At 42.4% G+C, this 15,644-nt stretch overlaps 1 protein-coding gene across 3 annotated transcripts in view; it reads left to right on the top strand.

Moving 5' to 3' along the window:
- Positions 1 to 15,644, top strand: part of LOC119224815 (NACHT, LRR and PYD domains-containing protein 12-like) — a 91,425-nt gene that overhangs the window by 30,728 nt on the left and 45,053 nt on the right. For 2 of the 3 annotated variants that reach the window (XM_062562612.1, XM_062562611.1), the window contains 5 exons: positions 440 to 613; positions 1,603 to 1,776; positions 2,146 to 2,319; positions 9,232 to 9,278; positions 9,426 to 10,157. In XM_062562612.1, coding sequence (XP_062418596.1) covers positions 440 to 613; positions 1,603 to 1,776; positions 2,146 to 2,319; positions 9,232 to 9,278; positions 9,426 to 10,015 — 1,159 coding nt within the window. In that variant the 3' untranslated portion in view covers positions 10,016 to 10,157. Of the gene's footprint in view, positions 1 to 439; positions 614 to 1,602; positions 1,777 to 2,145; positions 2,320 to 9,231; positions 9,279 to 9,425; positions 10,158 to 15,644 lie in introns of those variants that run through there. The other variant, XM_062562606.1, reaches the window with a different exon arrangement.

The following is a 15,644-nucleotide window of genomic DNA, read 5'->3' on the forward strand; positions in this document are numbered from 1 at the left end:
GTTGTCTCTTCAGACTGACTAATGTGTGTCTCTACAGTCACATTCTGCTGAGAGTTCGATGGTTGTTTCTAATTAAGAATGTTAAAAACATGAATTCAGAAGATGAAGATTAATTTCTTTTTTACACTTTGTTTCATCCCTCTTTGTCTTTCTATAAGACAGATATAGAATAGAAAAGCCTAACCTTGTATTTAACTAATAAACAACGTTAACAATCCCTGCCTCATCCTGATTGTGATACTACAGTACGTCCTGTAAACAGTAGACCACATTTAACTGATTTTTTCCTCTTGTTTAAAATAAAACAGAAATTGTAGACACTGTAACTGAACACACTTTCTGCTCTTACTAGTTTTATCTCAGTTAAAACTCATCATTATGAAGGATTTCATTTTGACTGTAATAATATTTTTCTTCTTGTTGATTGTTGTCTCTTCAGACTCAGTGGCTGTAACCTCTCAGAGAGAAGCTGTGAAGCTCTGTCCTCAGTCCTCAGCTCCCAGTCCTCTAGTCTGAGAGATCTGGATCTGAGTAACAACGACCTGCAGGATTCAGGAGTGAAGCTGCTGTCTGCTGGACTGAAGAGTCCACACTGTGACCTGGAGACTCTCAGGTCAGATTAACGTTAGTTTGTCTTCAGTGATTTAAATGTGTCTCTAAACTCGTTCCACCAGTTCCATGCAGTGTAAAAAGGATCTCCCTTTCTCAATCTATGAATTTGTTCTTCAAGATTTCAAATTTGAAAAAAAAAAATAGAACTATGGACCCAGAAGAACTAACGTCAGAGATAAAACTCAGGATTAAAAGCCATTTCTGTGGATTCATGTTTTTGTTTCCATGATATCGTGAGAACTCTGTGGACCAGACAAACCTGTTATACATTAGATAAAAAAATAGACCGTCTGAAACACAATGTTTGTCACGATAAAGCATCACAGGTTCATCCTGTTGTTCCTCTTGTTTAAACTCTGCAATGCTATGTTTGATATCAATAATTAATGAAAAGCGGAGGTGAGAAGGAGACTGAAGACTTTAACGTGTGTCTCTACAGTTACAATCTGCTAAGAAGTTGATGGTTGTTCATTTCTAATTCAGAAAGTGAAAAAAAGACATCAGAAGATCAAAAAGAATTTCTCACTTTCATTCCCCTTTTTCTCTGTGTTTATCTTTCTTTAAAACAAGTTAGAGGATAGAGAATCCTAAATTTAATTTTAACTAATAAACAACATTAAGGTTAAAAAAGGTTAAAAAGATGAATTCAGAAGATGAAGATTAATTTCTCTTTTACACTTTCTTTCATCCCTCTTAGGCTTCTCTATTCTCTATCTGTCCTATAGAAAGATAAACTTTATATTTAACTAATAAACAACATTAAATATCTCTGCCTCATCCTGATTGTGATACTACAGTACGTCCTGTAAACAGTAGACCACATTTAACTGATGTTTTCCTCTTGTTTAAAGTAGAACAGAAATTGTAAACACTGTAACTAAACACACTTTCTGCTCTTACTAGTTTTATCTCAGTTAAAACTTATCATTAAGGAGGATTTCATTTTAACTGTAATGTTATTTTTCTTCTTGTTGATTGTTGTCTCTTCAGACTCAGTGGCTGTAACCTCTCAGAGAGAAGCTGTGAAGCTCTGTCCTCAGTCCTCAGCTCCCAGTCCTTTAGTCTAAGAGATCTGGATCTGAGTAACAACGACCTGCAGGATTCAGGAGTGAAGCTGCTGTCTGCTGTACTGAAGAGTCCACACTGTGACCTGGAGACTCTCAGGTCAGATTTAGTTAATGCCCACTTGTTTCCTTTATTTACGTTAATGGTACATTTCTGACTTTCATAATATTCTTTCTGCTTGCATGATTTACATTAAATATGTTTTTTCAAAATATTTTCATAAACCTGAGTTTTATTTTCATAAACCTAGAGTTTATTTTTATTATAATGTGTGAATAATATTATCTAATCTCTAATATTTCTCGCAGATTGTTGATGTACATTAGTGTTTGGTTGTGACTGGAAGCAGTCAGTAAATTAGAATTTTAATGTGACCCATGATTTGACATTATCTCAATACTGCAGTGACCTTCCATCCTTCACAACTCCCTCACATCATGTGACACGTGTGTTGTTGTGTGTCTGCAGGCTGTCAGGCTGTCTGATCACAGAGGAAGGCTTTGCTTCTGTGGCCTCAGCTCTGATCTCCAACCCCTCCCACCTGAGAGATCTGGACCTGAGTAACAACCATCCAGGAGAATCAGGACTGAAGCTGCTTTCTGCTGGACTAGAGGATCCACACTGGGCACTGGAGACTCTCAGGTATGAAGAGGCTGCAGCCACAGACCATCAGTCTGGTAGAGGAGGGAGAGCTGGAAACCTTTTTTCTGTCCCACTGTCAGCCTGGTTAATGTGACCCTGAGACACCAAGCTGACCTCAAACTACCAGAGACTCATCAAACTGTTTGTGTCCTACATCAGAACATCAATACAGACAGAAGTAGTGAGGAACAGTAGCCAGGATGAACCTAAACAGGGAGGAAGAAGATGAAAGGCTTGTTTCTCTGGAGTCTTGTTTCCACATTATAAGAGAGGACAGTGGTGAATCCTGACATGTTGATGACATCATGGTGGGTGGATGTGAGTCAACATCGTCACGCTGCAGGTTTGTGGGCTCTTATCAAACAACACTTGGATGTTTAGATGCTGTTCATCTTTGTCAGTGTGTTGTCCTTTAGTCCAGACATTATTATTAAAGAAACGATCTGTTCAGAGCATCTTGATGGATCATCACAGCAGGAATGTCTGGTGTTTTAAAGGAGTTCAGCATCACTTGGTTTTGGTGCTTTGCACTGAGAGACAGTTCCCTGGATGATAAGAGTGGACTTGTTGAAACTACAGATGACAGTCGGCCACAGACGCTCAGTGAAGAACCAACAGCTGATTGTGCACCTGATGTGTCAGAGCCCAAAGAGGTTTGTTTAGGATTAAAGTTCTAGGGGGACTCAGGCAGTGCTCTGTGGCTGCAGACCCAACTGAGCTGTAACATCTTCACCTTCAGACCACAGGGGATAGAAACCAGTGGTGACTGTTGCTAGGAGACAAGAAGTGAACAGCAGTGTCACAGTCAGACCCTTTGTTCCTCCAACCTTCTCCCCGACCTCCATCAGAGGGTTTGTGGTGCTGGTTTGATTTTTACATTACATTACATGTCATTTAGCTGAGGCTTTTATCCAAAGCGACTCACAATAAGTGCATTTCAACCATAGAGATACAAACTTTTATCAAATAAGCTATTTTACAACTTGTTGTAGATAAGAGCCATTATAAGTACAATTTAAGGTCTACAGTTTGTTAGTGTTTTAGTGGAGGTTTCAGTCTGAAGAGGTGAATCTTTAGTTTGAAGATGTAAAGGCTCTCTGTGGTCCTGATGTCATCAGAGAGCTCCTTCCACCATTTAGGGGCAGGACAGCAAAGAGTCGTGATCTAGTCGAGTGCTTTTCTCTCAGAGAGAGGAACAAGCAGCTTGATGCAGAGTGGAGTGTGCGGGTTGGGATGGAGGGTTTGACCATGTCCTGGATGGAGACTGGACCCCATCCATTCACAGCATGGTACATGAGAACCAATGATTTGAACTGGATGCGGGCAGCCACTGGTAACCAGTTAAGAGAGTAGGAGTGGAGTAGTGTGGGAGAATTTAAGAAGGTTAAAGCGCAGCTGCTGCATTCTGGATGAGCTGCAGAGGTGGAATGGAGCAGGGAGACCTGCCAGGAGAGAGTTACAATAGTCAAAGTGATGACATGAGCCTGAATCAGTACCTGAGCCCGCTTCTGAGTGAGAAGGGTTCGCATTCTCCTGATGTTGTAGAGCGTGGACCTACAGGATCGTGTTGTCGCTGTGATGTTGGCCCTCAGGGAGAGTTGGAGTCAAGTGTCACACAGAGGTTCCTATCAGTCAGAGTGGACGTTAACACAGAGTTGCCAAAGTTAACAGTCTAACGGTCTTTTCCAGGGAAGAAAAGTAGTTCAGTCTCGTCGGGGTTGATCTTCAGGTGGACATCCACTGAGAGATGTCAATCAGACAGAAAGAGATCTGTGACACAACCTGAGTGAACCTGATTTCAGGTTGCTTATCAGGTTGCTTATCAGGACCAAAATACAATCAATCAATACTTCTACATTGACCACGGATCAGCTGACTGTGTGATGGTGAAGAGTCGTGTGGTGGAGAGGAACCCACAGAGAATAGTCTCCATCTCTGCAGCTCTACACAGCTGGTTAGCCTCTTTTAGCTCCTAGCTTTGGTTATGCAGCTCATTTCCTGTTTGGTTCAGTCTCAGTTTTTCCAGCAGCAGCTGTTTTCTTTCATTTTCCCAATTTATTTATAATTCATTTTTGTTTTTTTAAAACAGACGCACACACACTCAAACACAAGAAAAACTAAAACTAAAAAAAAATCTATAATTTTGAGAGGCTTTTATTTTGGACTGGTACATCAGAATGTCACACCCTGGGGATGTGTACTCTCTACCTGAAATGGAATTATCGTGGCAAAGAAGAAAAGAGAACAAATGGAACAGTGGTTTCAACTCGAGACATACTTCATCTAAACTGCTCCATATTTCTCAATTCTCATGACATTCTTACCCTCTATACATCCATATTATAATCCAAGCCTGGTGGAAACATGAAATAACACCACTGACCTGCGAACGCCGCAGGCGTCCTCGACCGCATTTCTAACCATCTGACCATCTGGCCAGTGCCCCAACGTGCAAGGAGTAGCGAGGACCCGTCCAATCTTAATTTTAAGATTCTAGTTTGACTTTTATTTTTTTTATAGTTGACTTTTTTTCATTAGGCTTAGCTTATTTGATTGGTTTCTGAGGGTACAGTTGTCCCGTGTTCTCCTGTTCATAAATAAATTATTTTAATTTAAAACTTGCATCAGTATCATGGATCAAAAAGTTTTAAAGGTATTTGAGCACAAGTCAGCCAAATGCATCAATGCAGGTGGTGAATGAAAGAACCAGTCGGGAGTCCTGACTCACGGGTTCTGGAGGACGGATAGCGGTCAATTCCGCAATTGGAACAACAGCTGACTTGATGATGTCACCACGTCAGCTGGTCTTGCTAATACGTTTTAATATAGTTTTTGACTTAAGTATTTTACTATTAACAAGCTTTTGTTTCATTTTCATTTAAAATTAGAAATGGTATAGATAATATTGACCACCAGATATACATAATCAGTCATAAAATAACTAAACAAAATATCTCAATGGATCACATCAGAGTTGTTATACATACAGTCCAACATCTTTTTAAAGCAGATGAAGCAGCTGTAGTTTGTGGTGCTGCTGAACTTTGCTGGATTACACTGACAGGTGTAGATCTAATATTTATTCATATTGGATGGTAGATACACAAAACATTACTGAGGTAAACATTTAGTTCAGAGATTTTGTATTTCATCACACTGCATTAGCTTTATCATTTTAGGAGGAGGAGATTGGATACAGTGAAAAAAAATAAACAATAAATATTTTAATGGATAGTAACACATTCCACACACACCTACCGTTCGTCTCCTTGTTACTCAAACATCAAGAGGCTGATCATCAGTGTGGTGTCCTTGTACAGGTAAATGCACAAACATCACTATTAATTAAAATCCTGTACCTGAACCTCTTCTGTGTCTCTACATTAATATTGATTAACCTCATAGTATTGTATGTATATAATATAGTGATCAATGAGGCTACATACCGTGAGATGACATGATTATTAGTGATTAACGTCATAGTATTTATTATCTATGATACAGTGATCATGGAGGCAACAGTTAGATTTACATTTCCAAACAATGAAATGAATAGAAACATTTCAAGCAGCTGCAGCTGACCAGACATTAAATATCTTACAGAGAAATATACAATTATTCATATGTGGAATTTTTTATTTATTATTTTTACAATTCTTGTAAGCTGAAGTTCTGCTGCTGGTTTAGAGTCTGAATGACGGTCTCTTATCGTCCTTTATTTAAAACATCGTTAGTTTTAGTGCAAAATGATACAATAACAAGCTGCACTCTGCGGATACAGACAATACTGTAGCGTGTCTAAAGTTCCTATATATAATATGTATATGGTTCTGATTACTCTGTTACTTGGGCCAGGGTTGGGGTACCGCCTCTTCCGGGGTAATGGTGTAGTTTTTGGGGAACACAGGAAGTGGGAATTTCGGGGAGTTGTACTTCTTACTGGTGTGTAAAAAACAATAAACCCGGGTAATGATAAACTGGCTCTTTGTTGGCACAGAACGTTACAACTGGTGTCAGAAGAAAAGTTAGTCTGATTCTGATAACGTAGCCTGGACTCGCCTGTCAGGGTGACCCCGTCTGCGGTGGAGGGCTGTGAGAGTCTGCATGAGAGCGAAGTGAAAAGGATGACAGCTCTGCGCGAGGTCTGGCAAAGAAGTGCCGGGGACTCTTCTTTCTGAGCAGCAGGAGCAACTATGGCAGCTGCTGATAGAGTTCCGTGACTACTTTTCATGTGACGAGGAGGAGCTGGGACAGACCTCTCTCGTACTGCACACAATTGACACGGGTGATGCTGCGCCTATAGTCGCCTCCCCTTGGGCCGACAAGACGCAGCGAGCCGGGATAATAGAGCCCTCTGAGAGACCCTGGGCATCACTAGTCGTTATGGTGCCGAGGAAAGGAGGTGAGTGGCGTTTCTGCGTGGATTGTAGGAGGCTTAATGACGTCACCAAGAAGGACTCCTACCCCCTTCCATGCGTGGATGAATGTCTGCTTTGGGTCACACCTCATAGTACGCAGTGTTGTGCCTGAACGCGTTCATTGAACGATAGTTCATGAACTCGTTCATATTTTGGGTGAACGGAACGTACTGTATTAGTCACTGTGAACTCGTTCATTCTGGTGACTGTGAACGGCGCGTTCTTTCAGGTTAACATCGTTCAATAGGTTGCCAGATTTCTATAGAAAACACACCGTAAACGCGCCTTAATAAGTAGCGGAAAAAACACCCGATCTGGCAACACCAGCCTCCAGCGTCGCACCGCGCATGCGTCATCAACAAAAGAAATGCATGGAGGCGACAGCTGCGTGTAGCAAAGAGACGGCGTATAATAGTTTAAATGAGTTTTATGACAACGGCGGTGAGGATGGGAGGAATCTGACTTTTCTTTGCACATATTTGCACCTTAATGATAACTGTGGTGTTTTTATTCCTTATTTAAGAAAGACCATCCAAGCAGCATGTGTTGAGGATGTCCTGTAGGGGTGAACGCTGCAGCTGCTGCTAGTGTGGAGTGAATGGACAGCAACATTAAAGCAACAATCCCCTCAATGCTAATGTGAACCCTGGTTGGATAAGGATTCAAAACTGGATATGAAGATTAAATGTGATGCACAGCTTCAGTGTTAAAACTGATCAAATAATTGCTGTCTGTGGTTCTGGGCTGTGGCAATAATTTTGAAAAATAATTGCTTGCAGCAACGTATGGAAAAAAAAGAACTGAACAAGTTGAAACTGAACTTAGTTCAAATATTTAAGTTTGAACTATGAACTGAACTAGTTCATTTTAAAATTTGTGAACTGAACTTTGAACTAGTTCATGTAGAAAGTGAACTTTCCCAAAACTGATAGTAGGATTGTTTAGTAAATCTTGTGTTCTTTTCTATCTCTGTAGTTAGTCGCTTATTCATGTTGCCTCTAACTTTTTTTATTTTTGGAAGCAATGTCGAGTCTTTTCATGTTGTCGTTCAAGTTTGTGCCATTTTTCCTGTTCCATCTTAAATGTTCCTTCTTTAGCTCTTAATAGCTCTGCTTCACTATTAGTTTTCCTCTCATAACTGTTTTAATAGCGTCCCACAGGATTGTAGGGTTAACCTCCCCATTAACATTTTCTTTTTGGTATGTTTTAATCTCCTCATCAACTAATTTATAATTCAGTTTTCCAAAATGTAACCTCCATATTGTTTTTTCTCCTGAGGTTTTAACTTGACGTTGAGATAAACTGATCAGTGGTCGGTCATGTCTGCTGCTCCAGTTTCACACTCCGTAACTCTGTAAATGTTTATTCATAAAGTAGTAGTCAATTGTAGTGTAACTCTTGTTTGGTGCAGAGTAGTGTGTAAAGTCCTTTCTGGGGGGGTGGAGTTCTCTCCAGATATCAACTATACCAAATTCTTTGAACCCTGTTTTTGTGATTCTGGTTCTTCTTCTGGTTTGTTGTGTCTAGACTACTATTCATAACTATGTTAAAGTCCACTCCACAAATTAATATTGCTCTGTTTGAAGAATAATATCATGTAGTGATGTTTTAAAGAAGGACTTTTCACTGTTAGGTGGAGCGTAAACATTTACTAATGTGACTTGTTTGTTTTCCAACTTTCCTTTACAATTAAATATCTGCCTTCCTTATCGCCGATTTCTTTACTACATTCAAATTTCACTGAGTTAAATATATGAAAAGTCAGACCCTTCTACAAGAATGGTGAAATGAACTATTAGATATATTTATGTAGCCAAACCTCATGTCTCTGGATAAGTGTGTCTCCTGTAAATATCTTATCTGTGCCTTATTCTTCCATCGTGTTGTCATTATTTTCTGCTGTTTACATTCAACAACAGTATCTGAATGTTATTCTGCATCATTCGTCTTTTTAGAGTCGACTTGCAATCTGTAACCAAACGGAAAAACTAAACCTGAACCAAAAATCATTAATTGGACATAAAACAACGTGACTTGGGAGGACAACGTTTACAATAACAATGTTTATTACTTATCTGGTTTTTACTTCATTTCCATCCCTTGGTTTTAAGGCTGTGGCTCCGTCTGAACTCTGTGAGCTTCTCTCTGTCGCGTCACTACGTATCCATGGCAACCAACACCTGCAGTATTCACCGTCACCGACACCTTTACCCCACGTTTCTCCTTCAGGTCACTTTGATGGGCCCATACGCTTTGCTTCTTTCCATCATGTCAGCTGCATAGTTGTTGTTTAAGAACAGTCCTTTTCCATCCAGTTCAATCTTCTGCTGCCACTCTTTCTTGAGAACTAGTTGTTGAACATTAAACTCTAGAAAGTTCACTACTATTGATCTCTGGGTTGAAGTCGTAGCGGACATGAAGGACCAAGCTGTGTGTATGAGAGTGATGTGATGTCCATGTGTCCATGCTGCTCTGACCCCCCTCCTCCTTTCAGGGTGGAGCCTGATGGAGTCCGATGGTTGAGGCCAGGTCTGAGGAAGTGTAAGTGAGCTTTGAGTTTGATTCATGAAGATTCAACCATCTTCACACTGTGACATCACTCATTCACCTGTGTGATGTCATCATCAAAGTGTCACTAGATGAAGACATTAATGACTACAGCTTTATTGTGTCTTGTTCTCTCATCAGATTCCTGTGAACTCACAATCGACACAAACACAGTAAACAGAGAACTCAAACTGTCTGACAACAACAGGAAGGTGAAATATGTGGAGGAGGTTCAGTCACATCCTGATCATCCAGACAGATTTGACTACTGGCCTCAGCTGCTGTGTAGAACTGGTCTGACTGGTCGCTGTTACTGGGAGGTCGAGTGGAGAGGAAAAGTTTATGTATCAGTGAATTACAGAGGAATCAAGAGGAAAGGAGGCAGTGATGACTGTTGGTTTGGATGGAATCATCAGTCCTGGAGTCTGATCTGCTCTGATAAAGGTTACTATGTCTGGCACAATAAGACAAGAACACCCATCACCTCCTCCTCCTCCTCCTCCTCTGGTAGAGTAGCAGTGTATGTGGACTGTCCTGCTGGCTCTCTGTCTTTCTTCAGAGTCTCCTCTGACACACTGATCCACCTCCACACCTTCAGCACCACATTCACTGAACCTCTTTATCCTGGGTTCTTGCTCTGGCCTGTTCCTGGTTCCTCAGTGTCTCTGTGTTCTCTGCAGGACGGAGAGTCTCCTCCTGGTGGAGAACCTTCCTCTCTGCTCACCACATAGTTCAGTCTGTACAGCTGATGTAGGTCCAAGTGGATGTAGATGCAGGTGGAGCAGGTGAGGGGTACCTGAGCTGGTCTGGACTCTGGGGGTCCACAGCTCTCTGGGACTTGTGGTGTTGCAGATGAACGTCTGAAAGAGCTCAGCGAGGTGTGTTTTAATGATGCTGTGCTCGTTGTCTCTGTGGATGAATCAATAGATCATCATTTAGATATTGGGTCATAATTAGGGTTTGATATTAATCTTTATCTGTTACAATGTTCAAGAAATTTTAATAAAATGTTTTTCTTGTACCTCAAATATAAAACAAATACGTTTGTATGATGATTTTTCCTGATTTGTGTGTGTGATTCATTTGCATTCATGATATTATAAGCAAGGTGATTTCAAGCAGATTGTAATTTAAAAAACAGTAACTAGTAATAAATAATATTTGTTTTTTTAGCTGATTTTAACTTCAAAATCAACATCTTTTGAATAATATCAGGTTTGTTCTGAACAAGAACCTTTTGAAAGCGTCAGCTAACTTTTGAAGAAAAGATGTAATAATATATAATCATCATCATCGTGAGGCAGATATGTTATTTGTAAAAAATAACGAGTTTTTTTTGGGGAAGGATTTAAAGAGCACAGTGAAAGCTCTGCATCGCTGTGGGAGGGAGGCCCAGCTGCACTTTGGTTCCTCCACTCTTCTCCGCTGAAGAACCGATGGCTTGGACCTTTCGGATCTTCAGCTGAGAAGAGTTGAGGAACCTGTGAATGAGTTCTACACACTAATTGAATCATTAACTGACCTCATGCACACACACATGAACACATGGAAACACAGTGCACGCCTCTCACACTTCATGCATGTCAGTCACCTGACATCAACCAAACTGCCTATTGGATCATAAGAGAGATGATGTGTGTGTGAGGATGAAGCAGGGCCTCATGCTCCCTGTAATGGAAACATTTGGCTTCGTTTGTCGACGTCAATTTGTGTGATTTATTTTTCTTACGTTGATGAAAACGTGTCAGTAATTATTTGACGCTACAAAAGGCGACCTGTTGAATATGAATCAAGTGGTTATGGCTTATAATGGGGGACAGTTGCCAGAACTTCAATTGGACATAAAAGACGAGGCTCTTTTCTCGTCGTTGATGTGGAGGAGAATTCTTTAGTCCTTGATGTTGTTTCCTGTGATCAACTAACAGAAAACAGCCAGTAAAAGATGAACAATGAAGCCCCTTCATCATTAAATCACCACAGCCGGTGTAGATGAAGAAAGCTCACAATGAAACATGGTGTCTACAGTTGAAGCCAACAGGAATATGTCTCTGCAGGAGGAGGCGGAGCCTCAAGGTCAGCCAGGGGGGAGGAGCCAAGAGGAAGGCACGTGGTTAAAGAAACGATGGCGTGGCGTGTGACCGGGTTCTAACAGTAGAATGGAGGGTTTTATTTGAAGTTTAAGTGGGATGCGACACTCCACACTGAGCTGGTGTCAGAACTTCTGGAAGGTCCAAACTTTACTTTAACTTTTTATTGGTTTACTAACAATATACTTTATGTCACAACATTTGAGGTTAGGGGTGAGTTTAGTATAATAACTGTATAATATGTTTTAGACAGTAATTCTTAATAACTCTAATAAAAAGGGTTTAACCCACATCACACAGTGAGTGTGTTTGTGGCAGCGTTCACATGAGTGTGGAGAGAGGGAGAAAAATAAGGAACAAAGCAAGACAAGGTAATCTGAAAAATGCCATCTTTCAAAAGCCTCCATCGCTATGACAACCATTGAAACCTCTGAAAGGAAGCAAAGCATGAAACACATGAAACATTCATGTCACAATGATAAGAGAACATCTCAACATGACCAACAAGATACTTGAGTCATTTATAGACTCTCACTCACTGAGCCTTACTGAAATGCTGTCTAATTACAATGTCATAACACATCATCATTAATTAAAGGCCAGTTTAGTTTGGAGGGAATCAGCTTCCACAGAAGATGTCCTTCTGTTGCTGCATGATGATGGAATATTCTCCACTTTAATGGATGCTTTCCTCTCTGCATTGTCCACAGGGGGGCAGTGTGCAACATGGGACCAGCTCACTGGTTAACTGGTGTCTCTACTGACCAATGGACAACTTGGGACTTAAGAACAGCTGTTAAAGGTTAAAGTCATGCAGTGTGATGTGAAAAAACACCTGAAAGTGAGTTTCAGAGGAAATGTTGCTTCTTTATTTCAGCGTTGTTACCTTTAAAGAAATTATATCACCATCATTGTCAGAGTCCCCCCCTCTGGACCCAGGTAAAGGCTGTGTTACGTCCTGTCGCTAGGGGGAGACGGACGCATACATAAACCCAGACTTTTGTTGGGTGAAAAAAAAGAATATTTATTCTTGGAGTCAAGAAACAAACACAAGGGCGCATGAACTGAGGGAAAGGGCCTGGGGTGCCGTGTAAATCAAAAACCAAATAGAACAAAAGAAGGCCTTCAGAAGGAAGACTATGGCAAAACCAACAAGTAACAAAGATCCTTACTTACGTTAACCAAAACATAAAAATACATCTCCAACGGCGCCCCTACTCCTAATGTGGCTGACACAAGTCTGTGAGGTGCAGAGTGTCAGTGGTGCCTTGCCCTGGCCCTCTTCCTCGCTCTCACAGTCATTCTCTGGGTCTGGTAGCCGCCCCCAGCTGCAATTCGTTTGGCCTTTTAAGCCTGACGCGCACTCCAATGCCCTCTTCTGGTTGGCTGGGAGTCTTCCAGGCGGATCCGCTTCGGTCTTCCCTCTGCGTCGTGGGAGGTTGCAGCCAGACTCCCTGTTCACCTGAGGTTGCCGTCGGCAGCCGTAACACCCCCTCCCATAAACACAACCTCCCAGTTATTTAACATCTCACACAAATATAACAAATACCTCTATCTTACTGTAACCGGGACAACGCATCAGCCACTATGTTATCAGACCCTTTCTTGTGGCAGATCTCCAAGTGGTAGTCCTGCACAATCAGTGCCCATCGCATCAAGCGCTGATTATGGTTGTACATGCGGGAGAGAAAAACCAGAGGGTTATGATCAGTATAAACAACAATTGGCAGGGAGCTGGATCCAACATACACCTCGAAGTGCTGTAAGGCCAACAGCAAAGCAAGTGTCTCCTTCTCAATGGTGGAGTAGTTAAGTTGAGGCTTAGTAAACTTCCTGGAAAAATAGCATATTGGATGATCTATTCCCTCCGCATCTTCCTGTAGGAGGACCGCTCCGGCCCCCACGCCGCTGGCGTCCACCTCAAGCTTGAACGGCTTGGCAAAATCGGGAGCTGTTAGCACGGGGGCGTGACAGAGGAGTGCCTTGAGGCTGCAAAATGCGATCTGACAGTCTGTAGACCACACAAACTCTACTTTAGGGCTCAATAGCCGAGTTAATGGTTGGGCAATAGTCGAAAAGTTACGGCAGAAAGCTCTGTAGTATCCTGCCATTCCAAGGAACGACCGTAGCGCTTTACGCGTAGAGGGGGCGGGACAACCTGAAATGGCACTTATTTTTGCTTCTACAGGGCGCACCTGTCCCTGCCCTACCTGTCTTCCTAAATAGGTGACTGTTGCTTTACCGAACTCACACTTTGACAAATTCAATGTGAGGTTGGCTTGGGCGAGTCTGCGGAAGACCTGCTCCAAGATGCGCAGGTGCTCCTCCCACGTCTCTGTGTACACAATTACATCATCCAAATATGCGTTACAATTAGTTACCCCAGCTAACACAGTATTAACTAAACGCTGGAATGTGGCGGGTGCGTTGCACATGCCAAACGCCATTACCTTGTACTGCGCAAAATGGTCAGGAGTAACAAACGCCGAAATCACAGCTGCACGGTCGGTCAAGGGTACCTGCCAGTAACCTTTTAACAGGTCAAGTTTGCTTACAAACTTGGCATTCCCCAGATTATCGATACAATCTTCCATTCTCGGTAATGGGTACGAGTCGCGCACTGTAACAGAGTTCACTTTACGGAAATCGGTAATGAACCGCGGCGAGCCGTCGGGCTTAGCCTCCACAATACAGGGTGAACTCCACGAACTAGAACTGGGTTCAGCAAACCCATTTTCAAGAAGATATTGCACTTCCCCTTTCATCAGTTCTCGCTTAGTTTGATTGGCACGATACGGGTGTTGTTTTATCGGACGCGGGTCGGTCAGCTCAATATCATGTTTTACTAAAGTTGTTGTGGTCGGTACATCACTAAACACGCCGGTAGCCCTACATTTTTCGACAAGGTCGACTACACCCTGTCTATGCTCAACAGGTAAATGTAGTAGCCGGGAAGGTAACTGCGCTATGGCTTCCGAATTAGGGAGTCTAGTGCCCAACTGGACTGGATGACGCGGCCGCAAATCATCACAGGCGTGAGGAAGCGCAGCATCGGTTACGATCAAAGCGGCGCTCCGAGGAGGCAAAACAGTGAGGGGCGGCTTTGGATTGTCCACAGAGCCACTTTTATCACTCTCTCTACGTTGGTATAACTTTAGCATGTTGATATGACAGACGCGTGTTTTTCTCCTTCGCTCAGGAGTATTGAGAATGTAGTCCGTGTCACTGATGCGTTCACGGACTGCATACGGACCGGTAAATTTGGAGGAGAGCGCCGAGACAGGTGTAGGCTGTAACGCCAATACTAAATCACCAGGTTGAAAACGGCGAGTTACAGCTGAACGGTCATAGTGACGCTTCATCACTTCTTGTGAACCGGAAAGTGCCTGTTTAGCGAGTGTATTAGCAACATGTAGTCGCTCACGGAAGTGGCGGACATAATCCAATACGTTTTTGGCCGGTGACGACTTTAGCGACATGAACTGGTCATGTAATGTTTTTAGAGGACCACGAGGCGTATGCCCAAATACGAGCTGCGCGGGACTGAACCCCAGGGACTCCTGAACGGCTTCACGCGCTGCAAACAAAACAAACTGAACCCCATCATCCCAATTAGGTCCGTTTTCCAAACAATACTTACGGAGCATGGACTTGAGCGTCTGATGCCATCGCTCTAGAGCCCCCTGTGACTCGGGATGATAAGCAGAAGAAACAGCATGTTTAACATTTAGTGTGGCAAGCACCTGTTTAAAAATTTTGGACTGAAAATTCGTACCTTGGTCTGATTGAATTACCCGGGGTAGGCCGAAGGTAGAAAAGAATTTTGTGAGGGATTTCACTATCATTTTGGCCGTAATGTTACGAAGTGGGATCGCCTCAGGAAAACGGGTTGCCGCGCACATAATGGTAAGCAAGTATTGGTTTCCACTTTTCGTGCGAGGTAAGGGGCCCACGCAGTCTATTAGCACGCGATCGAATGGCTCCTCGATTATAGGAATAGGATGCAGAGGCGCGGGAGAGATTGTTTGGTTTGGCTTACCTGCTACTTGACATGTGTGGCAACTACGGCAGAACTTTGCGACATCCGCCTTCAACCCTGGCCAAAAGAAGTGTTTTAGAACAAGCTGGTACGTTTTTGTGACACCTAAGTGGCCTGACCATTTACTTTCATGTGCGACTGACAGCACATGTTGTCTATAGACCGTAGGCATCACAATCTGGTACACGACATTCCAATCTGCATCAGTATCTGGGAGAGGGGTCCATCTGCGCA

The sequence above is a fragment of the Pungitius pungitius genome, chromosome 5 (assembly GCF_949316345.1).
Source record: "Pungitius pungitius chromosome 5, fPunPun2.1, whole genome shotgun sequence".
Lineage (NCBI taxonomy): Eukaryota > Metazoa > Chordata > Actinopteri > Perciformes > Gasterosteidae > Pungitius > Pungitius pungitius.